The sequence below is a fragment of the Mchenga conophoros genome, linkage group LG11, assembly GCF_057382185.1.
Source record: "Mchenga conophoros isolate Kocher_MC1m ecotype Shallow Benthic linkage group LG11, M_conophoros_male_GT1.1, whole genome shotgun sequence".
Classification (NCBI taxonomy): Eukaryota; Metazoa; Chordata; class Actinopteri; order Cichliformes; family Cichlidae; genus Mchenga; species Mchenga conophoros.
In genome coordinates this window covers 25,793,671-25,819,197 of record NC_140536.1, presented here as the reverse complement: position 1 = coordinate 25,819,197, position 25,527 = coordinate 25,793,671, and the positions used below count along the sequence as shown (strand labels likewise).

Genomic DNA, 25,527 nt, shown 5'->3' with positions numbered 1-25,527 from the left:
GTGACACCTGCTGTGATGTCTAGTTTGGAGACGGTGCCACCGACAAAAAGACAGGAGCCTGAGCTGGAGAGAGAAGGCTCAAATGGTTTGGGGATGTGCTGTGGAAAGATGGTGGATGCATTGGACAAAGGATGTTGAATGTGCAGCTGCCAGGCAGAAGGAAAAGAGGAAGTCCACCAAGAAGATTCATGGATGTCGTGAAGGAGGGCATGCAGGGTTGGTGTGTCACAGGAGGATGTTAGGGGCAGGGTAAAATGGAGGCAGATGATCTGATGTGGCGACCCCTAAAGGAAGGAGTCGAAAAATGTATATATTCTGAAATTATTAGCAAATTATTATTAGCTCTTAATAAATATTCTCCATAGTATAATAATAAAGTTAGAACTTAAAACAATTAAAACAGAAGCAAGTAAATCCATAAACTGAAAACTGTAAATTTTCAAATTTACATTATTACAGAAAAATGTTAAATCTGTCTGTTTTTTTATTGAGATAAATGTAATTATTTGCATTCCTGAACAGGAAAAGATTTAATGGATAGATGTTGCACTTGAATAATTTCTTAAAGAAGTCCAGTGTGGGAAAACTAATTCTGTTTAATGTGTGTCTAATAGATAACAAAATATTTTTTAGTTTTAAACAGATTTTATGACAAGTAATCTAATAGATTTGTTAATTACTGTAACGGTTAGGGTGACAAAGCTTTGTCTTACTGTAGAGGCTAAGCCTACGCTTGAAGCCACTGAGGTATTTGTTGACAGGGATGACGCGCGATTTCACTGGTATGCATGAATATATTAAACTTGATACAGTCCAATAACTCCAGCCTTACTCATCTTGTCCTTTAGATTCTTTATTTCCACAATTTAACATAGCAGCACAGCGGTCACAAACTGTTTGCCTTCTTCCGATCAACAACACACCTGCTGCTAATTACGTGTGTCTACCTTAAATACATTCACCATACCAAAAAACTCAAAAAGTGACCTCTAGCGGCATACATAAGGTATCAACCCCAAAATTTCATAAATTATGGCAGTGTTTTGGAATCACTTAAACGATCTCTCTAAACTTGATTATAAACAGTGGGACAATTTTGGCAAAAAGGTCAAGATTTGGTCACGATGACCTGTCTGATCGAGCATCAGTATGCGGAAAAATACGGTGGCCCCTAGAGACAAAGCACGTACAAACTCCAAAACACTTGCGAACTCCAAAACACTTGCAAATTCCAAACACTTTGGATTTTGCATGTGTTTTGGAGTTTGTACGTGTTTTGGAGTTTGCAAGTGTTTTTTAGTTTGCAAGTGTTTTGGAGTTTGCATGTGTTTTGGAGTTTGCAAGTGTTTTGGAGTTTGCAAGTGTTTTTTAGTTTGCAAGTGTTTTGGAGTTTGCAAGTGTTTTTTAGTTTGGAAGTGTTTTGGAGTTTGCAAGTGTTTTTTAGTTTGGAAGTGTTTTGGAGTTTGCAAGTGTTTTTTAGTTTGCAAGTGTTTTGGAGTTTGCAAGTGTTTTTTAGTTTGGAAGTGTTTTGGAGTTTGCAAGTGTTTTTTAGTTTGGAAGTGTTTTGGAGTTTGCAAGTGTTTTTTAGTTTGGAAGTGTTTTGGAGTTTGCATGTGTTTTGGAGTTTGCAAGTGTTTTGGAGTTTGCAAGTGCTTTTTAGTTTGCAAGTGTTTTGGATTTTGCAAGTGTTTTGGAGTTTGCAAATGTTTTTTAGTTTGCAAGTGTTTTGGAGTTTGTACGTGCTTTGTCTCTAGGGGCCACCGTAGAAAAAGGGTGATTTAAGTGACTTTGAACATGGTATTGAACATTGATTGGTGGTGTGGTGTCAGACAGACTGGTCTGAGTATTTCAGAAACTGCTGATCTACTGGGATTTTCCCACACAACCATCTGTAGGGTTACAGAGGATCCTAAAAAAGAGAAAATATCTAGTGATCGACACTTCTCAAATGCTCAAATGTCAGGGGTCAGAGGAGAACGGCCAGACTTTTTCAAGCACATGGGAAAGCAATAGCAACTCAACAAAAGCATGCAGAAGAGCATTTCTGAAAGCACAACATGCTTAAAGCTACAGGGCTACAATCATACTGGGTGCCACTCCTGCCAGGTAAGAACGGGAAACCAAGGCTATGTCCACACGTACACGGGTATTTTTGAAAACGGAGATTTTCTGTTTTCGTTTTAAAAAATAATCCCGTCCACACGTAAACGCAGAAATGAAGGAAAATGCTGCTAGGAACATGCCAAAGCAACAGGTGGCGATATATTCCTAACCGTGTAGAAATGTTGGCCAATCAGAAGTCTAGAAGCCTCGGTGGGAAATAGTAAACAAGGATGGGGCATAGAAGCAGAACCCAGTCATATGTGTGGAGGGACAGTAACTGTGTGTATATGTAAGCATTTAAACACTGCAGAGAGTACAATTAACAGTAACAGTATGGTAGAAATTAATTTCACCGAAACAATAACGTGGCGCACAGTGTGACGTCAAAAAAGGCGCACACCTTTGACGCTGCGCTTTCTGTCCACACGTAAATGCAAAAACGGAGTTTTCAAAAATATCCACCCTGGCAGGAGTTTTTAAAAATCTCCGTTTTCAGTGACCAAAAACGCCGTTTACGTGTGGAGGAAAGGTGCAAACGCAGAGAAAAATCTGCGTTTTCAAAAATACCCGTGTACGTACGTCCACATGTTCAGTGACTGAAAACGTTTCGGTCACTGAAAACGGAGATTTTTAAAAACTTCTGCCAGGGTGGATATTTTCAAAAACTCAGTTTTTGCATTTACGTGTGGACGGAGAAAACGCAGCGTCAAAGATGTGCGCATTTTTTGACGTCACACTGTGCGCCACGTTATTGTTTCGGTGTAATGAATTTCTATAATAGCGGATGTAGACAAAATACTGTTACTGTTAATTTTACTCTCTGCAGTGTTTAAATGCTTACATATACACATACAGTTACTGTCCCTCCACACATACGACTCAGTTCTGCTTCTATGCGCCATCTTTGTTTACTCTTTCCCACCCAGGCTTATTGACTTCTGATTGGCCAACATTTCTACACGGATAGGAATATAGCGCCACCTGCTGCTTTGGCATGTTCCTAGCAGCGTTTTCCTTCGTTTTTGGCTTTTATGTGTGGACGGAATTTTTTTTATAAACGAAAACGTTTTCAAAAGGAGAGGCGGAGGGAATTCTACAGCAATTGTTTTGTTTGCTCTCAATTTTGACAGCCCTATTAAAGATTAATATGAGTCTGTATATGCTCCAGATAGCTTTTCTTCAAATTCTTTAACTCTCACTCGAGTTTTGCAACTTTGCACCTTTGTGTTACTTACAGCAACAACTCCACCTCATTGTTAGTCCATTTAAAAAACGCTGTGCTTTTCCTCAACATTTTGCAGCAATGTTTCAAAGAGCTGGAAAGTAAATAAGCAGCAGACAGAAATAAGGCAGGTCAATCTTCTTGCGCTTCACGTATGCGCAGTACTGGAACGTAAGCGTTTTCAGTCGTTTCAATGTGGACGTGCAACGCTGTGAAAACGACTGAAAAACGCATGGACGCAGAGCGTTTTCAGATGAAAACGCCGTTTTCAGATCTATCCGGCCTAGTGTGGACGTAGCAGGCTCACAATGATTGGACAATCAAATACTGGAAAATGTTGCCCAGTTTGTGAGTCTTGATTTCTGCTATAACATTAAACATGAAAGTACACATCCATCCTGCCTTGTCCCAGTGGTTAGGGCTACTGCTGGTGTTGTAATAGTGTGAGGATATTTTCTTGGCCAATTTTGGGTAACAACTGAGCCTACCTGTGATTATGTCCATCCCCTCATGACGACGGTGTGCATATTTTTTGATGGCTGCTTCCAACAGGATAATACACCATGTCACAAACCTCAAATCATCTCAAACTGGTGTCTTGAACAAGAAAATTAGTTTACTGTCCTCAAATGTCCTCCACAGCCAGTTTACCTCCAGTTTACCTCAGTCTAATAGAGCACCTTTGGGCTGTGGTGGAAAGGCATATTCACATCATGGATGTGCAGCCAACAAATCTGTTTCTACTGTGTGATGCTATCGTGTCAATCTGAACCAAAATTTCTGAGGAATGTTTCCAGCACCTTGTTGAATGTCATAAAGAATTAAAATAGTTCTGAAACCAAAAACGGCTCCAGAGCAGTACTAACAAGGCGTAGGTCACCTAAAAGAGGGTCTGATGAATAAATGTTAATTGTGTTGTTATTTTTGGTGGTGTGTTGCTCAGGCACGTTTCTGTACTACACGAATACGAAACAAAATGAGTGTAATTTAATCCAGTTATTGTTATTGCCAATTAGAGTGAACTTAATTAACCAACATTAAAATAAATCTATCATACAACGTAACAAAAGTGACCCCGCTTATCAAGTTAAGTATTTATCTATTGAATAAATTAGGCTGGCTGGTTTAAACAGTAGGCGTTTCTTAATTTTGGTGTTCAATGTAGCTGGTGCTGATCTTTCAGTATCGATTAGATTTGTGAGTTTTTCAAATGGACCTATCGCTGGCGTGTATCAGATGTACTTTTCACTCTATGTGGCTGATAGGGCTTTTTGATGTGACGCAGCTCTATCGATGCATTTCGATTGGTCTGTCTCTTCTGACGTTTCACACCACTGTGCCGGTCATTGGTCTGTGCTTTAAGGTTCAATTGAGGATCGTATTTTTGTTCCTGTGTCAACGTAGAGAAGAAAAGAAGAACGGCGATCATCAGCCAGTCGGCTAAGTTTTCATCGAATATAGTTTTTCACTCCTCTAAGCTCTATTAGAAACGGTTCTTTATATCTGACACCAGCCAGACACCCACCACCCAAGCAGAGCTCCTTTTTGAAGATGGTAAGATCAACCTCTTAGCTAACAGCTAATGGGAGACACTGCTAGCTCTAACCGATTTTAGCTGTCGATTTTTTTTCTTTCGATTTTTATGGGCGGTTGTGTCTATTTGTTGAAAGTTAATGCGTTTATTAAAGTCTTCAGATGTATATTGGTGTAATTAATAAGTACCTTTATACACAATAGAAACTATTACCACTAAACCAAAAGCTTCTTTAACACGAAATCTAATCGAGGCATTTGCTAGGCTAGGTATGCTAACGGTAACATAAAGTTAACATTGCCCGTCGACTGTTTAACTGGTATTAATTATCTACTGCTGTGCCTTTAAAGCATACTTCAAGTTGATCAAGTTATAACTCATCTGACTTCTCTGAGGATGCTTAACGTGGTGCGGGGACCGCTGGCTCGATGATGAAACCGTAGCTCCCCCAGAGGAGCTCCAGCTCATGTTCATTACGTAAATACGTGTTAAAATTAGGAAGATAATGACTGGCAAGCGCAGATTACAGAGAAAAGCTTGTGTAAAATGACAGCAGATCCGCAGCGGAAAATGTAGATGGTCTCAGGTGGTGCCGATGATAGATTTTTTTTCTTCTGCCATATGGCCGATCGACACATTATTAAAATGTGTGGAACGAAATCATCAAAGCCATACAAAAAAATATGTTTTAGTGTGTAATGAGTCGATACGTACCTACATAATAAACATTTTGATAATATGTTAAATTTACTTCACTCACACTCGCTGTATATTAAAGAAAAGGTGTCCAGTGTGCTAACAGACCAACATGTTGAGGCAGTGTCATATTTATTTGTTAGTCAAAGTTTAGGAAAGTAAACACGTGGTTGTAAAATGTGTACATCTACAGAGACAAAGGTTTTTGCAGCAAGCCAAAAACGAAGTGTGAAATAAATATTTGAGTAGACTGAAATACAAAAAAAAAAGTGAAAATCAGAATGTAGAGGAAATAGCCTTAGGTTTAGCCACTTTGGTTGTCAACATAAACTGCCTAATGCTGAAACTAAATATTTTCAAAGATTAAAAATGAACTAAAATGAGCGAACCCATTCTGGAAATTAAATGAATGCTTAGAAATAAAAAGTCAAAACATGTGAAAAATATAAACTAGTGGGCTTTTTTTTAAAGTCCCAAAGTCAGCTGAAATAACACTGAATAATATGGGACAGTTGTTGCTATAGAAAAGGAAAATAAATTTACATTGTACAAACTATCACATAACAAATGGGGAGGGGGGGGATGTAATGAAATGTGCTTCATTTTTTTTCTGGACTTCTTGATGTCAAAACTGCATAATTTGTTTAAGTCTAGTTCTCAGCATTAGTAACATGTCCCAGTGTCCTACACAAAGATATTCTTTTCTTTTTTTCTGAATCTGGTGATCCTATATTTGTTGATTTTTTTTTTTATTTTTTATTTTTTTTTTTTCTTTCTCTTCTCTTTTTCAGCTGCTTTGGCTTACATGCTTTAAATGTAAAACTTTATCTTAACAGTACCTGAGGTGAAGTTACAGCCTTCATTTTTCCTCATTCTTAGTAAGAGTACAGCTTGGTCATTCCTGTTAACGCTGTGGCTAAACTATTGTTATGTCTCTCCAGAACTCCAATGTGGAGAATTTGCCCCCTCATGTTCTTCGCTTGGTCTACAAAGAAGTTTCAGCTTTAGCAGCAGATCCACCCGAGGGCATTAAGATTTATCCCAGCGAAGAAGACATAACAGAGCTTCACACAGCAATAGAGGGACCAGGTAAGGATTATGATATAGTGTCATCACTTCACACTTAGAGCAGGACCGACACAACTCTTGGGAGTAAACTCACCAAGTGAGTATTTGCAGTATGGTCTTTTCATAATTTAGGGCTTTAGATTTGCAAAAGTTTCTTTAAGATCTCTAGTTTGAACCAGATTTGTTGAGTTTGTCCTGACTCAAAATATTTTATCATAGAAGATCAGTACAGAGCATTTCGTATTTCATTAAATAGACAAATTGTCAGAGACTGATGAGTAAAATAAACTTAATGAAATCCATACTAATTGTATTACTTCTATCCTTGAATAACTAATGTGGAAATTTATTTTCAAAACCAGCGATAAAATATCCTAGTTTAGTCACCTTGCAGCTTGTATTTTCAAGGGTTTTTTGTGTATTCTTAAATATATTATCTCTCAGGGTTTTTCCTGCATGCAAACATTTCTAGGTTTCTAACAAAAATATTTTAGCCCATTTTCTTTTTAGGCTGTATTTTATTTCCTTCAACATTACATGCATTCTTGTTTTTGAAAATGTCCAGAAATAAATTCAGATTTCTGTTAAGTAAGGTGACAGACACTCGCCGCCTTCACTGTGTGCCAGTCAGTTGTGCCAGTGTGTTATAGTCATTAATCAAAGGGTCACCAGTGTCCAGGAAAAACCCCGAGTTCTGCGTCATGTTCGCAGCAAACTGTGCATTTACAGTGTGTTAGTTACTTCACCACTTCACATCCAGAAAAACAGCTTCAAACAATAATATTTAAAGGCTGAGAGTTTCTTATTGATAGCCAACTTTGTATTATCAGCTCAAGGTAATAACATGACTGGTGATGACTGAGCTGAGTCAGCCGTCTGCTCCATGATTTTTAGGTATTATTGAAGCTTAAATGGAAGCCATCAGCTTTGATGGAATCTTTTACTATCTGTACATAATTTAGTCTTTGTGCTGTTAATTTGTAGAATAATAAATCCTCAAGGCCTGTTTTACATTTCTATTCCCCCCTTCGTGGAGCTTTCAAAATTTATGCTGTTGTGTAATCACTTAAATTATGGGTTTTGTGGGTGTTGTTAATATCATGAGACACATAAGTCACTTTAAACTATCATGATATCTTGCCACTATGCACTCATTGCTTCAGATGTTATTTTTAAGTAGGTCTTGAAGAGCCAGACACTTGTCCACATTTTCTACTCCTCCACAGAGCTCCGTCGCGGCATCAGTTTCATTTATTGGGCACTGACATTTATATCTGATTTCAGATCAGGTAATTCATTATGTTAAAGCAGCAGTACAGTGTGTTTCATAATGTCAAATTTTTGTTGTTGCTACTTGGCATACCTGGTTAAAAGCTGAAGCGTACACAGACAGATGGTGATGATGGTCAAACAAGAAATATCAGATCAAATATCAGATTATTTCATTGGAAACTGATAGAAGTTAAATAGCAGGAAATTGACTTAAGAGCAAGTGACAAGGATTTGAAATGGCCTCGTAAACTTCCTTACTCTTCTCTCGCGAAAGAATATTGTGTTTATTTCACTTTGTTACCACTGATGACAGGATAATATTCGATTATTTTTGTACACAAATCTCCTGTTCCCTAAAAAGTCTCCTCGCTTTAAGAAACCTGTCTAACAGATGGTAAGATTAAATCTTCGATGCTGGCGCAGTTTTCATTCTGGAACCTTTTTATTTTATTTTTTTTAAAACCAAGACTAGGTGTCAAGGAAAAGTGTCAGGTGGTGTTTCTTCGGCTTTGAAATATTTGCTGTTATGTGGCAGATTTGAAATGATAGTTAATGTGCTCTGTGACTGACTGACTTGTATGCGCTGAATGTGTTGTCAGAGGACTCGGTTGCAGCTCTGTGACCCTCTTTTTCTGGATGAAGTTTGGCAGAGTCAGGACATAATGTTCATGTGATGAATTCTTTATACTTCAACAGAGGGAACTCCATTTGCTGGTGGCATTTTCCGAATGCGTCTGGTCCTCGGGAAGGACTTCCCTGCGGTTCCACCCAAAGGGTATTTCCTGACCAAGATTTTTCACCCCAACGTGGGTCATAAGGGAGAGATCTGTGTCAACGTGCTGAAGAGGGACTGGAAGGCAGAACTCGGCCTCAAACATGTCTTACTGGTAAGAAGGATGATCTGTGTGTTTGTTTCAGTATCGCTTGTGTTGAGGCCACTAATTTCACATCTCTTTCCTTCACTTTCCTACATACAGACAATCAAGTGTCTTCTAATCCATCCGAACCCAGAATCGGCTCTGAACGAAGAGGCCGGCCGCTTGCTGTTAGAGGACTATGCTGAGTACGAGTCCCGGGCCCGCCTGCTCACAGAGATCCACGCCATGGGCGGCACTTCTGGGGCACCTCAGGATCCTAATGACGGCCCCCAGCCAAAGAAGCATGCAGGTGACCCGATGAAGAGAGCGGGACCCAGTGCGGCGTCTGTGCCAGCAGCTTTGGGTAATGGAGCCAATGGAGCCAGCACCACCACCAGCAATAGCAACAGTAGTAGTAGCACTAATAATGTAGCAGGGAAGAAGAAAGCAGATAAAAAGCGTGCGTTGAGGCGACTTTAATACCTCCATAGAAATTCTCAGTGGGTGTGTGTGTGCGCGTGTGTTTGTGTGAATGTGGGAGAGTAAATTTAAATATTGAAGTATACTGATGATGTTTTTGTTCCCTTTGACTCTTTATACCCTGAAAATCCAGACTTCTCACTTTGTACTTATACCTTATTCTTTGTCTTTCCATCACTCTGTCTTGTCCAGTTGGTGTCACGGGTTTAATTCTTCCCATACCTGAAGACGGTGACAAATTGTTGCTTTTCTGAAATGAAAGAATACACTTTCAGTCTAAAAAAAAAACAAAAAAAACCATCATGCCATCAGTTGTGATTTTCCTTTGGCCTACTGTGAATGAATGATACTTAATGCGATTCACTGTGCAAACCACGGCCTCTGATGTCTGTCCATTAATGAGATATAGCTCCTGTCGTCTCAGACTTAATAGCAGCCATTTTTTTTTTTTTAAAGCATTTCTTGGTAAAAGCAACTGTGATGGTACTGTGTACTGCACAGCCTGACTCATTGTCGAGTCTGAACCACGATGCTACCTTAAAGTCAGGTTTTTAAATTCAGCTCAAAGGAAATGATGGAAGAAGGCGCTAAAATTATGCAACGTCCAAATTGTATTCTTCGTTTTGTGATCCAATTTAGGTAAAGGTGTAAAGGTATGGATTGTTTCAAGTAAAGGAAGTCTGCTGTTTTTTGTTTTGTTTTTCTGACTTTTTAAAACTGTTTCACTGACCAGTATTTTCAAAAGCTGTTTTTAATCGACACGTCCATATTCAGCTGTCTTGTGGTTGTGTGTGAAGATGTAGCTCAGTGGCTGTAAGGGAACAGGGTAGATGGCATGCGCATGCCACCTCAACTGTTCTCTGTATTTAGGCATACTGTGGTGTGACTCGCTTCAACTACCCCTGCCTCCTAACAAAAGCAGCATGTCCTCTCAGATGCACCGCACGCCGACCAGCCGCGTGGAGTACCAGAGATGACAAGTGCCTAGTTTGAACCAACTTGCCCCTCCATCCGTGGCAACTGCAGGGTTTCTCGGGCAAATTTTCTTTCCGTTCTTAAATGCATGCGGGGCCTACATTTCCCAAGGAAACACACTGAAGCGCTGTTTTAATTTGGATGGAAAAGGTGCCTCTGAAACTCCTGTTACTGTGCACACTGTCTGGCTGGATATCTTGTGTCCATTTTAAATTATTTAAATTAATAAAATGTTGAAATACCAGAAGTGAAATGGAAAATCAACTCCTGTTTGTGTTTTTTCTTTGGTCCTCTTCTGTCAAGCGATGTTGAAATTAATGCTAAGAACAAATGCAAATGAGGCTTTTCTAGTGACGCGTATTAGCACATTTTGTTTAGTGGTCTCCTGTTCTGCAGTGATGGAATAACCATTATGAGGAAAAACGAGTAATTGCATCCACCCCAGCAAACCAGTGAGTTGAAGTGCACCCGATAGAGCGTCTTTGGGCCATCTAATGAAGGGCTCCACTGGCCTCTGCTGCCAACATGCAGCAGCCCACCCACCTGTGTAGAAATAGCAGCCTGCCATGCAGGTAATTATCAGACCCTTCTTAGACACCTGGGGCTCCGTGTAACCCTTTACACCTTCCTCAAGACCCGTTTTGGAAGTGCTTACCTCCTTCAACACCTGGTATAAACATCCATGCAGTGAAAACCCACACCGTGCTATTAATCATAAACACAGTTTCACTGAAGATTTTGACGTGTGTGAGAGATAAGATAAGATAGAACTTTATTAATCCCTCGGGTGGGTTCCTCTGGGAAATTCGACTTCCAAAAAAAAGCACAGCAACGACCGAAGTTACAGTTACAGAATTGTTATATATATATATACATACACACACACACACACACATATATAAATACAGAGACAAATATAAATAAAATATACAAAGGGGATAAATAGAATAAATAGGAATAAAAAATACAAGTGAATTGCACATTTCAAGTATTGAGGTTGTTAAAGGTTCAAAATTGAGGAGGGAGAGTACAAACCACCCTTGGTCCAGAAGCTCTTGGTCAAACAATGATTTTAATGACTACACACGTGTGGGAAGAACACTCTGTGCACAGACAGCAAGTGATCTTCGACTTAATCAAAGCACAAACAATTATTTTATAACATCAGGGTTTGTTTACTGACGCCCCTTCATGCGTCACAGATACATTTTATACATACGTCAAATCAACACCACAATGACTTTTAAGACAGAACATCATCTTCTATTTTCATGGCCGGCACTTCCTTTCTACCTTTCAGTTCCTCTTTCTTGCCGAGACGGCAAGGACGGTTCCTCTTTTACCGAGACACTTTCGCAGTTCCAATCCAGACATGACTAATCTCTCTCTCCTCTAAATAAATCTAACTCATGTGTGTGTGTCACGACCTCACATGCTCTCTGTGTCACCTCTTCACCTGTTGCACTTCTGACCTTTCACTAGACCAGAGGCTCACTGAGACTATGTGTATGTCTTCTACTAAATAAATGTTTTAACCAAGAACCTCTACTAAAACCTTAATATGAAATGACCTGATATATAAGTGTTTTGTAAGCATGTATTGCAATTCCTTCTATGTTCTAGTTTTCCCTCAGCATGTATCACCTGAACAGTCACGTCAGTGAAGCTTAAGACCTTTAAAGAACCTGAACATCAACTCAAATAAGCACAGATATGCATTGTGTACACAATAGTTATAACTGCATCTGAAATACAAAATTAACATCACCATAAACATCTTAAGGCCATCTTAAAGCTATCTGTTACATTGTCAAAGCAATGATCATTTTGAATAACCTAGTAATTCAAATGGCCTCGTCTGGCCTGCTCCTCAAAATAACTGTCTGCTTTCACTTCTGCAAACAACTTCCTGTCAGCCTGCAACTCAGTCTTTCTGAAAGAGACACTGTTTAAACCTCTGAATGCAATATCCATGCTGCAGATTATATTCTTAATGCAATGGTACTGTTGATAATTATTTAACAATAGCAGTAAAATAATTTCCCTGCTCCACAAGGTCTATTGAACCATTGACTATTTACAAAAAGTATTGCACAAAAGGTATTGCACAGTGAGGTGAAGAGGCACTACAGCTTAGTTGTTCCCCCCTCCTTTGTCCTCCTGTTTCCCCTCCCTCTCCCCTCCAGAGAGGAGTTAAACAGTCTGATGGCGTGTGGGACAAAGGAGTTTTTAAGTCTGTTGGTTCTTGTCTTGGGGAGAAGCAACCTGTCACTGAACAGACTCTTCTGATTGTTTATGGCCGTGTGCAGAGGATGCCCAGCATTGTCCATAATGTCCAGCAGTTTCTTTGATGTCCTTTTCTCTGCCACTGTCACCAGAGTGTCCAGCTTCATGCCGACCACAGAGCCAGCCTTCCTGATCAGTTTCTCCAGCCTGGGTGAGTCCTCCTTTGCTGTGCTGCTCCCCCAGCACACCACAGCATAGAAAAGTACTCCAGCAACCACCATATGTAGTCTGGGTCAGATGTAATATGAATGCATGCTGGTGTTTCTGTCACATAAGTGCGTGACTCATCCTGTAGGCCTGATGTGCAGTCAGTGATTTCATTTATTTGGAGGATAATCGTCGGGGGATCAACCCTAAACCCGGTTTCATTCATGCGTGGTGGTGATCTCAGAGGATCGCGAGGTTTGTAAGACGGCGCAAACACTTGCAAACCTACCGTTACCTCTCATCCAACTATCCTCTTTTTCTTCTCTGGATTTCCACCTGCCCGGCTCGTCCTACACTCACAGAAATCAAGACTTGTCAGTGTAGGTTTGAGTCTAATTGACAGTTTCGTTCACGCTTCAGTGTTAAGGCTTTTGCGCCAATCCTCTCCCCTTCCCCGTTTTCATCGCTTTCATAATTGCCACCAACATAATGACACAGTTGCTGTGGCAACCATGTCTGTGTCTCTCTTCTCTCTCTCTCTCTTTCTCTCTCACACACACGTACACAAACACACTTTGGATCTTCCCCTCACTTTACCGGCTGCTTTAAATTTTGCAAGTTTTCTTCCGTTTTTTCGGAGAGGCTTTTATACATTCTTTTTTTCATTCGTTATATTTTTTTTTACTTCTTCGGGAAGAACATCAGTCAAATCCCTGGTCGACATTTTTTTCCCCGTTTATGTTTATTTATTATTTTTATCAGAGCCAGTAAAACGTATGCAGGCCTTCAGGGGCGCGCAACTAAAGATGGAAATTAAATGGAGGAGAGTAAAGATGAACGCCACCAGTTGAATGGGCCTATTGACCATCAGCGCCGAGCGGAGCGCGGAGCCTCATCAGCGCCTGTCTGACCGGCCAATCACAGCGTCCCCCCCCCCACTGGTGGACCTCCGTGAGGCCAGTCGCAGTTTAGGCGGTGTAACCTATAGGCTATCGCGTGGAGACGATTAACTGAACCAGTCTTAGTCAGTTTCTAGATGGAGAAAGTGAGCCTGGCGGATATTTTGTTGGTGAAAAGCTTCACATTTTTGCGCACCTGACATGCGAATCCGGCTACTTTGCGTGCTGTCCGGGATAGTTACTCTGCAGGCTAACTTGTGCCGCACACCAGGCGGAAATTTCCGACGTAGTGTGTAGATGAAGTGCTTTGTCACATGTATCAGAAAATCTCAGAACATCTCGTTGTTCACCGACTCTCTCTCCCCTCCTCTCCCGCTCGCGCCCCCCCCCCCCTCGTCTTTCCGCCGTCATGATGGATTATCAATAGCCTGATGGAGACACAACAAGCGCGATCGAGATTTGCTGCACTTCTAAAACACACGGGCAATTAAAATAAGTGGCGCATCCAGCAACAGTTCACCATCTTCTGCTACAATAACAGGCTGCCATCTGAGAAACCGCTGAGATACAGTGCGCAGGCTCTTCCAGCGCTCCTCTTCAGCATCAAACCCCCCAGAGCAGCGCACAGGTAAGGCACGACATTATGCACCTTTTATTAATGCAACGCCAATTACGGAATTGCAATCAAAGCTGATTGATAAGTGCTCTGTGTGTTTGTGCGTGCATGAAAATTGAGTTTGGCATCAGTTTAGACGCATCCGCTGACCTGGAGGCTGTCAAACAAAAACATTTGAATGAAATCTGCGCCACACAAAACATCTGCGGGCTTTATTCCGCGAACACCTCTTTTCCCCCACCTCTTAATCACTTTAATCGACAAGTGGCAGCAAACTGCGACATTATAACCATATTGGTATTAAGAACACTGATATCACACGCACACACCGACTCATCCAGCCGGACTACACACACACCGGCACGGATACACCCACGCACTCTTAGCCTACTGATAGATGCAAGTCATGTCCATAACCCGCATGCTTGTTTGTTGCAAGTTGCAACTTATTAACACAATGAAGGATGTAGTGTAGTCTGAGGAGTCTGTCCACATCCGTTCGTCTGATGCAAAGTAAATGCGCAGCATATATTCGCCGGTGAGACCAAAAGCAGCCGCTGCTCCGCGCGGCTTTCGCTGCAATTAGACGTCTTTTTGCGCACACGCAACACACGACTTGTTTGCGCGATTTCTCCCCCCTCCCCCTAAAGGATTCACACCACAGTGCGTTTTGCAACAGCACGTCTAGAGGAAAAAAAGGGGCCATTTTGTTTGATTTTTTTCAACAAACACCTGTTGAAATGATTGCATGCCCAGCCGTTTGCACAGCTCCTGCAGTGAAAGAGGCCCCAAGGTTCGTTTGCTTTGACACACTGACAAATCTAGGAATTTGGAGTTGTAAGTGATTGAGTTGTCCTCCCTCCTGTGGCCATGCAAGTCAGGGCTGCTTCCTCACACATGTGAATGTGTGCCTTTCACCCCTTTGGTACAGTTCTTCCTCTCTCCCTCCCTCTCTGCTGCATTGCTTCAGCACCACACTATACAGACATCTAGAGGACCAGATTTATGAATAATAGCAGGGGGGGATTGTTTTTGTTTTTTTGCCATGGATCAGTCTTCTGTAGTTTAAATACATTCAGGGTGAAAATTTCAATGTTGGGCATCTGCATATGCACGTTTAGCAGGAGCGGTTTAAGGATTTGGTCAAAAAATCCTCATGAAGTGGAATGATTGAGAGCAGAGCACAGACATTACGGTGACGGGAGAGTTGGGCAGCGTTGGCGGATGACGGTGCGAGGCATCAGGTGTCATCGTGTTGAGAAGGAGACGTGCAGATGTGACTTTGAAATCTGGTTTGGCTAATGGGTGTAGATTGGATTCTACCTCCCTTCTCTTTCACTGCCTCTTTCACTCACACACAGACAGAGCTGCAGTGCTATTCTGAGAGAGTTAGCTGCCTCAACCCACGCACAGAATCTGAGAAAGAGAGAAAGGCAGAAAGAGGAAAAGGAGGGGAGCAAGAGGAATAAAGGAGAGAGGCAGAGACCGACTACGAGGGGGTTTACAGAATGCCAGCTTTATTCTCTCACATGCATGCATGTACACACTCGCACAGTAAAGGGTTTCTTTACTGTTTCACATTCTTTCCCTCTTACTCTTCCAACAGCGGTTGATTTGCAGTTCTGATTAGCACTTCTCTTCTCCTCTTGCGTGTGGCATGGACTGTGTTTGCAGATCTGTTTGGTGGTGCTGTTTGTGTGATGTGTTGTATTGGTAAGTGCTGGGAGAAATGTACTTGATTCTGTGCCACCCACACACCGCCCTCCCACTCATGGTCGTCTCTGCATCTATACCTCTGGCTCTTCCCGCTCGCCACAGTCTCTTTGCTCATTTAAATCCCTACCCTGCATTTATCCCTCTGCTCCCGTTCTCTATCACTGGCTTTTCAGGAGAGTGTTCCTCCTGCAACCAAACAGGCACACTAAAACACACGCACACACACTTGCAGCTTTCCACGATGCACATAGCGCATTTAATAAAAATAACTGTGGTGTGCGTGTGTGTACCCAAAATGATCACACACACTCACAAAGAGGGTCAGTAAGTGTGGAGAAGAGGTTGCAGAGCTGCTTTCTAATCTAATGTCTCTCATTTGTATTGCAGTGGACATTTGGCCAACGATTTTCCAGATTTGTCCGTACGTAAACCCGAAGACAGTTGTGGAAATCAAGCAGAACGCTTAGAAACGACAAGAAGGGGGGGGAAAAAATCACCCGGAGAACTCCTTTGGAACATTAGTCAGTGGGAGAGCTGCTGTGCTTCGTGTTTCTCATTTTTCCTCCACTGAACTCTCCTCACAAGGTTAGAGGAGCATGTAACTGAAACAAGTGGAGCCCTCGGTGATTTCAGCATTCTGTCTCCCCCATCTGTGCCTACATTCTCTGCTACAGATAGGGACATTTTGATAATTACATATAATTATAATTTCTGTGGGAGACAGATCTGCCTCTGTCTATTATTGCCAACACCTCCAACACAATAACTTCACACATTTACATATTTCTCCACAAAAGTGATATTCTTTCAACATCGGAGACAAATCAGGAATAATTTTACTTAGAGAGACATGTCACACGGAGAAGCAATGTGCCATTCACTTCATATCTAATTAGCGACACAGTTGAGTGACACGGGCAACATTTTGTGCCTACAAGCTGAAGGCAGAGCACTTAAAATCATGACATTTGCCTCATTTGTGCAATGTATTTTACAGGCTGGGAGTCGTTTCTTTGCTTTATGATTACTCCCAATTTTCAGTGCTTGCGGTCTTCTAGCACTTAACCAGAGCCATTCTCATTATCACCCACAGCCCAGTCACAGTAACGGTCCGTGCCAGGCGAGTACTGAGCACAATAATCCAGCCATAGAAAAGACTGAGATAAAGTACACAGTGTATCTATAGATGTGATGGGTGCCGAGAACAGGCTAACGTGGAGATAATGCGGTACTCTATAGAAACTAGGCCACACTAATGGACAGTATTTATCAGTGGTGCAGTCATTTATTTCCATTTAATTGTTTACTATGGCAAAAAGTGCCGAATATATAAAAACAAAATAGATTTAATATCTTTTTCCTTTTTTTTCCCCCCCAGAAAGGATTTGCTTACAGGTTAAACAAGTGCCATTTCTGAATGTACGTAGTGCCAGGCTGTAAAAGGAATGAAGAGAACAGATAAACTTGTTTACATTTAACAAAAAACTGGCCATAGTCTATTCTTTAAGTGCCATCAGCGCAGGAATGTACAGGAATGCCATATTCTATTAAAAATACTTGCTCCTAACTTTGTGGTTGCAAAGCGTAATTTCACCCCTGGTAGTAAATGAGATGTTTGTTCTTTTGTTCAGTAGGGCATGTAGGATGAGGCATTAAGGACTAAAAGCATGAAGATTGTTTTCAATCTGTGCTTTTTACAAAACTGCATCCATTTGAGTGTTCTCGAATCGAGAGGGGTTTTTAGAGGGCAAGAGATGAAGTCATTACACTTTCAGAGCTCCCTTCTAACAGGAAATTAAAAACATTTTAATACCATTATCATCAATTATTGAAACTTACAAAAACATTTTGATACTGTTTGTACAGTTTTTTTATTTTTATTGTTCCCGACCTTTTCTATTATTATAACACCTTATAAATACGAACAACACAAAAAATTTCAGATTTCATCAGCCAGCATTAGTGAATGAAACTCCAGTACCCAGTACATGCTGAATGCATCACATGCCATTTTAGTGGGTTAAACTGCAGAAGCGGATACACCGTTGCAACTGCATTGACTCAATAAAAAAAAAATAGATGTCTTAGTCATGTAAAAATGCCGCCCACCACCAATCTCCGAGTCCTCGCTGTCTCCCTCCTCTCCCTCCTCACTGCCCCTCTTGCTACCGTCGTGGAGGCCTCTCCGTCCCCACCTCCTCAGCACCTAGACCGATCAGGGAGACCGTTCACGGAGGAGCCCGACACTGGTTCCAGCTCCTCGCTCATACTCCTCGCCATCCAGGCCAACCTCAGGCCAGCTGCTCTCCAAGGAAGGACAAAAACTCCAGAAACGCTCCCAGAAACCGCAGAGGAAGTTCTAGAGACTCCTCCGAGACCCCTGCCCCAGGTAATGTTCCCCAAGAATGTAACTTCAGCAGAGGCCCTCGCACCTCCTTTTCTAGGTGCAGCCAAGGGGCCACCTGTAATGGATGTATGGGTGGATGGATGCAGAGGATATTACGATGTAATGGGACACTTTGACAGCGCTTTCAACTGTTCCAAGGACACATTCATCTATTGCTGCGGAACCTGCCACTACCGCTTCTGCTGTCCAGACCGAAGTCGCCAACTGGACCAGGACAACTGTAAAAACTACGACTCTCCGGACTGGGCCAAGCCACAGACGGAGCCCATGATTACACCAGATGACTTAGGTGACCCAGACTTTGATCCACTGAAGCAGCAGAGCCACAACACGGGCTTTGTCATCGGTGGCGTGGTTGTGTTTATGGTGGCTGTCGCAGTAGGCATCAAGGTGGTCTTCAACAAGGTGCAACAGGAAGCCAACCAAAGGGACCTGAACATGCCCAGGTGAGGCTTACACGTTTTTTTTTTTGTTTTTTTTTTAATTTCATCACACCTCATTGCTGAATTCAGTACTTCATTTTGATGTATGAATATTGTAATGAAATTAGGTTTTCAGGACTCCATAAATGGCCTACATTCATCATTCTGGGCCCAGAAAAATGTTATTAGTCATCAGCTGAAACATATTTGATCTTCATCGAGTGACTGCTGCGGAAATCGTGGCTGTTTTGATTTCCTCTTGGCTTTCTTATCTCATATATGGGCCGTCGTCTTGGCAATAAAGATGGGTCTTTTGGTGTTTTTACTAGTTGCATCAGTCATGGAAGATGACAGTTGTAGACCAAAACGAAGTGTTGGTTGATCCCCTCAGGGAAGCCCTGCATGTTATTTTGGTTTCACATTTTCCATATTTATTCATCATTGTACTTAAATTAACCGCACAGTTAACTGGTGATTATAACCGGTGTAAACCCTAATGTCCGACCACAAGATTAACATTCACATTTATTTATATTTAAGCATTCATCCTCACATAGATGGCTGATATGTTGCTTATTTGCAATCCAAAAACAGCATTCATGGGAGGAAGAATTTAGTGCCTATACCCTGTTGCCATTTTTATCTCATGTTTCCTTTATTGCTTTTTTTATGGCATCTTTAGAGCTCTGGTGGACATGTTGCGGCACCAGTCGAGCCCAGTCCAGCAGGATGAGAGAAACAACAGCGTGGCTCTGGCTGTAGGAGATGGCCAGGGGACACTGGGGAGACCGCCGAAAAATCTCTACGCCCCCGGGCTGCCCAGCAAAGACAACAGATGTGAGAGTCTAGGGCTCGTAGCGCGTTAGTGAATAGCACGATCAGAGGTGCACTTTTGTAACAGCATCCTCTCTTTATGCAGAGGCACTTTGTGCTCGTCACGTCTGTAAATGGATGCAGCTTTTTTTTTCTGTGTTCCTCCATCAAGATGTCTTTATGAGAGAGAATAAATTAAGAATTTTCAGTAGTGATGTGCTAAAAAATGAATCTTTAACCTCGGTAATTTCTCTGCGAGGGCCATGGTCATTTATAAATGATTCTTTTGGGGTCCTCTGTGTCTCTAATTCTCCACTTCAATATTAAAGTAGTTAATTGCACAAGAATGTGGAGATGGGTGCTTATGTGATCATGTGAAAATGAATTGATTTAGGTAGATACGCACGTAAAGTTTCCTTATTCCTTTTAGTTGAAGACACCGCTCAACTGCCTGACATCCATTTTGTGAGCTGATTACTTCATGTTCTTTTCACTTACAGTGGGCAATTTGCAACACAATTTCATCCACTCATCAGGCTCCAGTCCCAAGCACACTGCAACTATCGGTAAGGCAGCTGATGAAAGCCGGGCTCCCATGTAAATTGCATGTAATCACTTGGATGCTTCATTTACTTCATTCAGCTTCGTTTGGAGCTCAAAAGTAGACTCATTCATTTCAACAATAATAATGATTATCATATTTTTGGTTGCTTGTGTTAGTGCTGAAAGCAAGTTCAAATCTGTCGCTTTCAGTGAATGTTAGAAGATTCACACTCTGCTATGTGCATCGCGCTATATCCAGAGGAGCAAATCTCATTTAACACACCGTCGTCTTCTCCCTTTGGTCTCTGCAGAACGCACACCTCGGATGAACAATGCTCAGCTGGCAGCTGGAGGCACCCTGCTCTCCAGTAAGCACAACAACACCAAATCACAGCCTTCCTTCCACCACTCCCTGCACAACCTGGCCCAGCTGCCGCCCTCGTACGAGAGCGCCACCAAGCCTGAGCTCAACAGATACTCCTCACTCAAACGGCTCGGTGAGTATCGCGCTTTTCCAGGAATGAGACATGTTCCGTCTAAGCTGCGCTCCCCTTATGCTGCTTTTTCTGCAGCTGTTTCGTAAGTGCTGAAGCAGAGCGACACTCTTGACACGGGTGCTGTGAAATGCACGATGCATCATTATGTGCTCATGCTATTTACTGTGGTGATAAACAATTCAGAGAACTTTTGTTTGGCTTGCAGAGAAAGGTCTTGACGAGTACTCATCTGGGTACTGCACCACCAAGCGCCGGCCTCACACAGCCCAGCCGGCCCTGCAGTCGTCTCAGCACCACCTCCACTGGGGTGGAGACTACACCCTCAGCGGGCGAGGGACCCTCCCCAGACATGCGGCTCGGCCCTGGATCCCACCGCCACCTTCTGGCATGCCTGCTTCACCCACTCCCAATCCTTACCCTTTGGATCCCCCAGAGCCCCAGCACAACCCCAACTACGACACTCTCTCCAAGCCTCCGAGAAAAGTTAAGTCCACCGACCAGCTGCTCAACATGGGTGATGTCCCTGGAAACACCGGGACTCTGTCCCGGCTCTCCAAGAACCAGCAACACCAGTACTACAAAGCCATGGCTGCCTCCAATAAGAACTCCAACACGCAGACGCTCACCAGGAAGACCCAGGACAGACAGGACAGGCAGGACAGGCAGGAGAGACAGGAGAGACAGGAACGGCTGCTCATGTCCCCAGACCATTTGGAGGAGAGGATGGGCGTTGGTGGGATGGGTGTTGTAGATCCGTACGCCCACACGGGAAGCGGGATCGTCCCCACCCTGCCTCGCCAGCAGAAGGCCCAGTCCCAGCAGAACGTCTGTGCAACGCCTTCCCTCGACCGGCACCACATGATCAAGATGAACTCTCATCCCACGTCCGGACGGGAGCAGGAGAGGACCACGCCTATGACGGGGCACATGAGCGGGGGCATGGGCTGGGCTGGGGAGGGGCCCGGAACCGGAGTAGTCATGGGAACGGGAACACTAGGAGGCCACAGCGCCCGGAGGATGGCTTTCGCAGCAAAACGGCAGAACACAATTGAGCAGCTACATTTCATTCCCGGAGGGGGCGGTGGGGGGTCAGCAGGGAGCGGGGGAGGAGGCAGTCAGGGGATCAGGACGGGGAGTAAAAATGAGGTGACGGTGTGAGGTCAGTGCCTAATGTAGAGTTTAGATTAAAGGGACAGGAATATATCACCCTTCTGCATTTAACTATTAGACATTCAGCTACAAGAAATACAACTAGAAGTATAAAGTATTGTAACAGTATAATGTGTTTAGGCTATTCAAATTAGTGTTATCTTGTAATTAAATAGCTTAAATATGACTTACTTATAAAAACTAAAAATTAGGTAGGGGACATCTGTTCCAGTTATGTGATAGCCTACATCAGCCATATTTTGTATCTGAATTTGCCGCATTGCCATATACAGAGGTGCCATTACTTGTAGAAGGACTGACTGGGAGGGTGAAATAAAACCAACAGAAATGCCGTTCATACTTTAGTTTTTATATATTTTTTTCAAAAAGTACTCAGGAGCCATATTAGATAGGAAACCAGATGATATTAATGAAAAAACAGGGTAAAGGAAGCGGAGGCCTGTGTGGAATATCCTGTCACAGAATTTCAAAGAACTGAGCCAACTACCTGGACTGCCACTCCGCTCGGTCCTCACCGACGAAGATTTATTAAACTGACTCTCAGATGAGGAGCCCGGTGGACCGGACGAGGCTGAATGATGAACTGTGCGCCTGTTGAACTCTTCTGCACCGACCTCGTGCTGACTTAGTGAGACAGAACTGATTTTTTCTTTCTTGCTTCCTGTATAACCTAGAGGACAAGACGGGCTCTGTTTCTGAGCGACACGCAGCAGTCTGACACAACGCCACCACCCGACAGGAACTGAGGACGTATCCACATTACTGATCTGATTCCATGGGTTGCCTACTTTTCCATGTGACCTTAGATTAAACCTCCAGAGGAACTCACAATCTCATTACTGTTACACTACGGGAGCGTAAGCTGATATAAGATTATGGGTGAGTTTTTCTCAATGTTTTCATCTATAGATCAGGACCTACCTGTTTGAAAAAAATAAAAACAACGGGCTACCAAATATTATAGAGCCATCAGTCACGGCGTTCCAAAAATTCTTGACATACACATACAAAATCAAGAGATAAAAGAACAGACGTATGTGTTCAGTTTACCAATAAAGAGGCAACTCGCTCTAACGAAGAGCAGAGGCTTCTCCACAGAGCACAAACGATAGACCATGACGCAGAGGTTGCACTTACACAACTGTCCTTACAAGCCATTTATGGAGATACAAAGAAAATCCCACACAGGAAGCTGGTCTGACAATCACCATTTAATTATTATCACCAGGTGACAAGTTATTAAAAAGTCAGCAACATTTTGTACAGACAGAAGGATTGGCTTCAGAGCAAGCCGAAACCCTCAGAGTCAAGAGCGAGGGCGACCTGAGGTCCTCTCCTGAGCGGCTCCAGTGTGCCATACAAGAGACTCGGATGGTTAGGAAGCCCTTCCCATCTTCAAGACAAAGACCTTGCTGTATCATAACGCACTTCAGCCAGTATGAAAAAAAAAAACAGAAACGGAAAAAAAAAAATCTTCATCAATAACAACGCTTTTCAATACTAAGGGCTATCCTATATACTGTAGTATGTGATATCTGTGGTCCATATAAAATGCTATCTCTTTCTATTGATTTTGTGTTGATATTGTCATGATGTATTAAGTATTAATGTGTACAAAAAAACAAGAGAAATTTAAGCACAGTTCAACGAGAATCAGAGACTAAACTTTGCACAAATCTAGCCCCTGATATTTGCACCAGATACAAGCACACTTTGTATCGTGTCCTCAAGGTTTACATTCTGTACAAGCACGGCTGAACGTGTGACCAATCAATGGAAGGTATTATACTGAGAGAGGATTTTCTTTTTTCTTTTGCTTTTTTTAAACAGAAATCGTCGGTAATAACGCCGATCAAAGAACGAACTTGCACCGGCTTTCTTTTCTTTTTTCTTTTTCTTTGTGTTCAGTCATGTGGAAAAGCTACAGAGATGAAATGCTGATAAACAGAAACACATTTGGACAATCTTCCTACACACAGTGCTAAATGTAGTTGTTATGAATATGATGGAGTGTTATTATTAATAATTATTATAACTGTTATGGTTATTATTAACAATTATCTTACGATGTGATGTTCTTTTACTTGGTGGGATTTAAGTGTTTATTGTTTTTAGATAACTAGCATTCTCGCGACTAGTTGGTTTTTCATACATCTGGTCATAAACTCGAGTTTTTAAGACATTCCAAATCTTGATGCATGCCAGCTCCATTTCATTGAGAGGCATTTTTACAGGATGCCTGGATTTTAGGGTCATTGATGCCTTTATGGCCATTTTTCCAGCTGTATGTACTGTGCCTAGACATCGGCCTTATGACTTCTTGATCTTAAGTGATTACTTAGGTTTCCACTCTGGTATTGAATAATCTGCAGCCTTCTAAACGTACGCGTAGATGACGGCGAGGGATAGATGAGTTTGGGATGGGCCAGAAGTGATTTTAACATCACACGCAGTCTGCTGTCTCCTCTGCGGCAGCCTGCCCCAGTAACTTAAAAATGGGTTGTACACGCTGAACCCATGATGCCATAATGTATGTATGTATCGAATGAATGTTTATTACACAGGTTGGAGACAAAACAGGCGTCTAATGGAAACCTGATTGCTTTGAGTGCAGTGTCTTTTTCAGGGAAATAGGACAGGTGACATACAGTAGTGTTAGACTTTTTTAATAGAGCCACAAAAGGTCTGTAGCAAAGTCTGTAATATCTCACAAGCCATATCCATCGAAGCTCATTATCACAATTTTATAAATGGTTAATCTAATTTGTGCAAGTATTGTATTTTGTATAGCTAGTACAATCAGAATATTTTAAGTGATCTCTTCGGCATTAATTTGAAGATTCAGAAAAATTCTGTGTTAGTATTTAATGATCTGTACAGTGCCAAACTCATAACATTTTGTTGTCTTTTTATCGTCACACCCTCCTAGATGGCCACAGGGGTTATTTACTTTTTTCACAGAGGAGAGCGAATAGACAGCCGAGTGAAGCTGAAAAGCTCCTTTTCAGAAGGAAATGAATGAATATGGTGTGTGTTTTTAGCCATTATGAATTCATTTAGAGTGCGGATTCTTTAATGGCCATCTGAAGCGGACAGGGACAGTGTCCAGTATTGGGGGAAAAAAACAATTCATGGATTAATTTTGACGCCTATAAATTTCGAAACGACCCTTTTGTTATTGTTTAATGCATTGATCCCCTTGGATACGACAGTGACTTACAAAGAATTTGTATAATAAAGTTGGTGGGAAAAAAAACTGTGATTCTTTTCTTGCGTTAATGCTCGTCTTTTCAACTCTTCTGTCTGGGTGAATTCAGGACTTCACCTGCACCATACTTTAAAGTGCTTCCCAACTTTTTCTTTTGTCATTAAATCATAAGAAAAAAAAAACTCCATTCCCAGTCATCTCAGCATGGGACATGTTAAAGATGAGCAGCATTCAGTTTCCTTGTAAATACATTAACACCGTAAACCGAGTTATCAGCATCGCACTTGGGTTTCAAATGATACTTTATTAATCCCCGAGGTAAACATTGTTCCTCTGCATTTCAAAGCACTTCATAATACCTACAAACACCCTCGAGTGCCTGTTTTCTCAAACCTATTTAAGACTTAGCAATATATCACATTGACGTGTGTGCTCACTGGGTGCACAATGAAATCATATCTAAGCCAAGGTGTGAATAATGAGCTCTGTAGTTTAGATAAACGAGCTACTTTTCAGTTGTTTTCAGAGCTCTTACCTGCACGAACGTCTTAATAGTGCAATATAAAAACAGTCTCCGACGATGAAAATGTCAAGTG

The 25,527-nt window shown here is 42.0% G+C and overlaps 2 protein-coding genes across 2 annotated transcripts; both read left to right on the top strand.

The window, feature by feature from the left end:
- The first annotated feature begins 4,679 nt into the window (after nt 1-4,679).
- On the top strand, nt 4,680-10,471 carry ube2s (ubiquitin-conjugating enzyme E2S). The gene is made up of 4 exons (XM_085291898.1): nt 4,680-4,879; nt 6,497-6,644; nt 8,592-8,782; nt 8,873-10,471. The coding sequence occupies exons 1-4, from the start codon at nt 4,877-4,879 to the stop codon at nt 9,230-9,232; spliced, it is 702 nt and encodes a 233-aa protein (XP_085148024.1). The 5' UTR covers nt 4,680-4,876; the 3' UTR covers nt 9,233-10,471.
- Nucleotides 10,472-12,657: 2,186 nt separating this feature from the next.
- On the top strand, nt 12,658-24,887 carry shisa7a (shisa family member 7a). The gene is made up of 6 exons (XM_085291897.1): nt 12,658-14,167; nt 16,259-18,724; nt 19,383-19,537; nt 20,014-20,079; nt 20,368-20,553; nt 20,759-24,887. Exons 2-6 carry the CDS (start codon nt 17,970-17,972, stop codon nt 21,709-21,711), a joined length of 2,115 nt encoding a protein of 704 aa, XP_085148023.1. The 5' UTR covers nt 12,658-14,167; nt 16,259-17,969; the 3' UTR covers nt 21,712-24,887.
- Nucleotides 24,888-25,527: the final 640 nt, after the last annotated feature.

Excerpts from the sequence above, each read along its gene's own strand:
- ube2s (XM_085291898.1), top strand. Across the intron at positions 6,645-8,591 it reads CACAGCAATAGAGGGACCAG|AGGGAACTCCATTTGCTGGT; the intron begins GTAAGGATTATG and ends ATACTTCAACAG. Across the intron at positions 8,783-8,872 it reads GCCTCAAACATGTCTTACTG|ACAATCAAGTGTCTTCTAAT; the intron begins GTAAGAAGGATG and ends TCCTACATACAG.
- shisa7a (XM_085291897.1), top strand. The coding sequence starts at position 17,970 with ATGCCGCCCACCACCAATCTCCGAGTCCTCGCTGTCTCCCTCCTCTCC. Across the intron at positions 18,725-19,382 it reads AGGGACCTGAACATGCCCAG|AGCTCTGGTGGACATGTTGC; the intron begins GTGAGGCTTACA and ends TGGCATCTTTAG. Across the intron at positions 19,538-20,013 it reads GCCCAGCAAAGACAACAGAT|TGGGCAATTTGCAACACAAT; the intron begins GTGAGAGTCTAG and ends TTTCACTTACAG.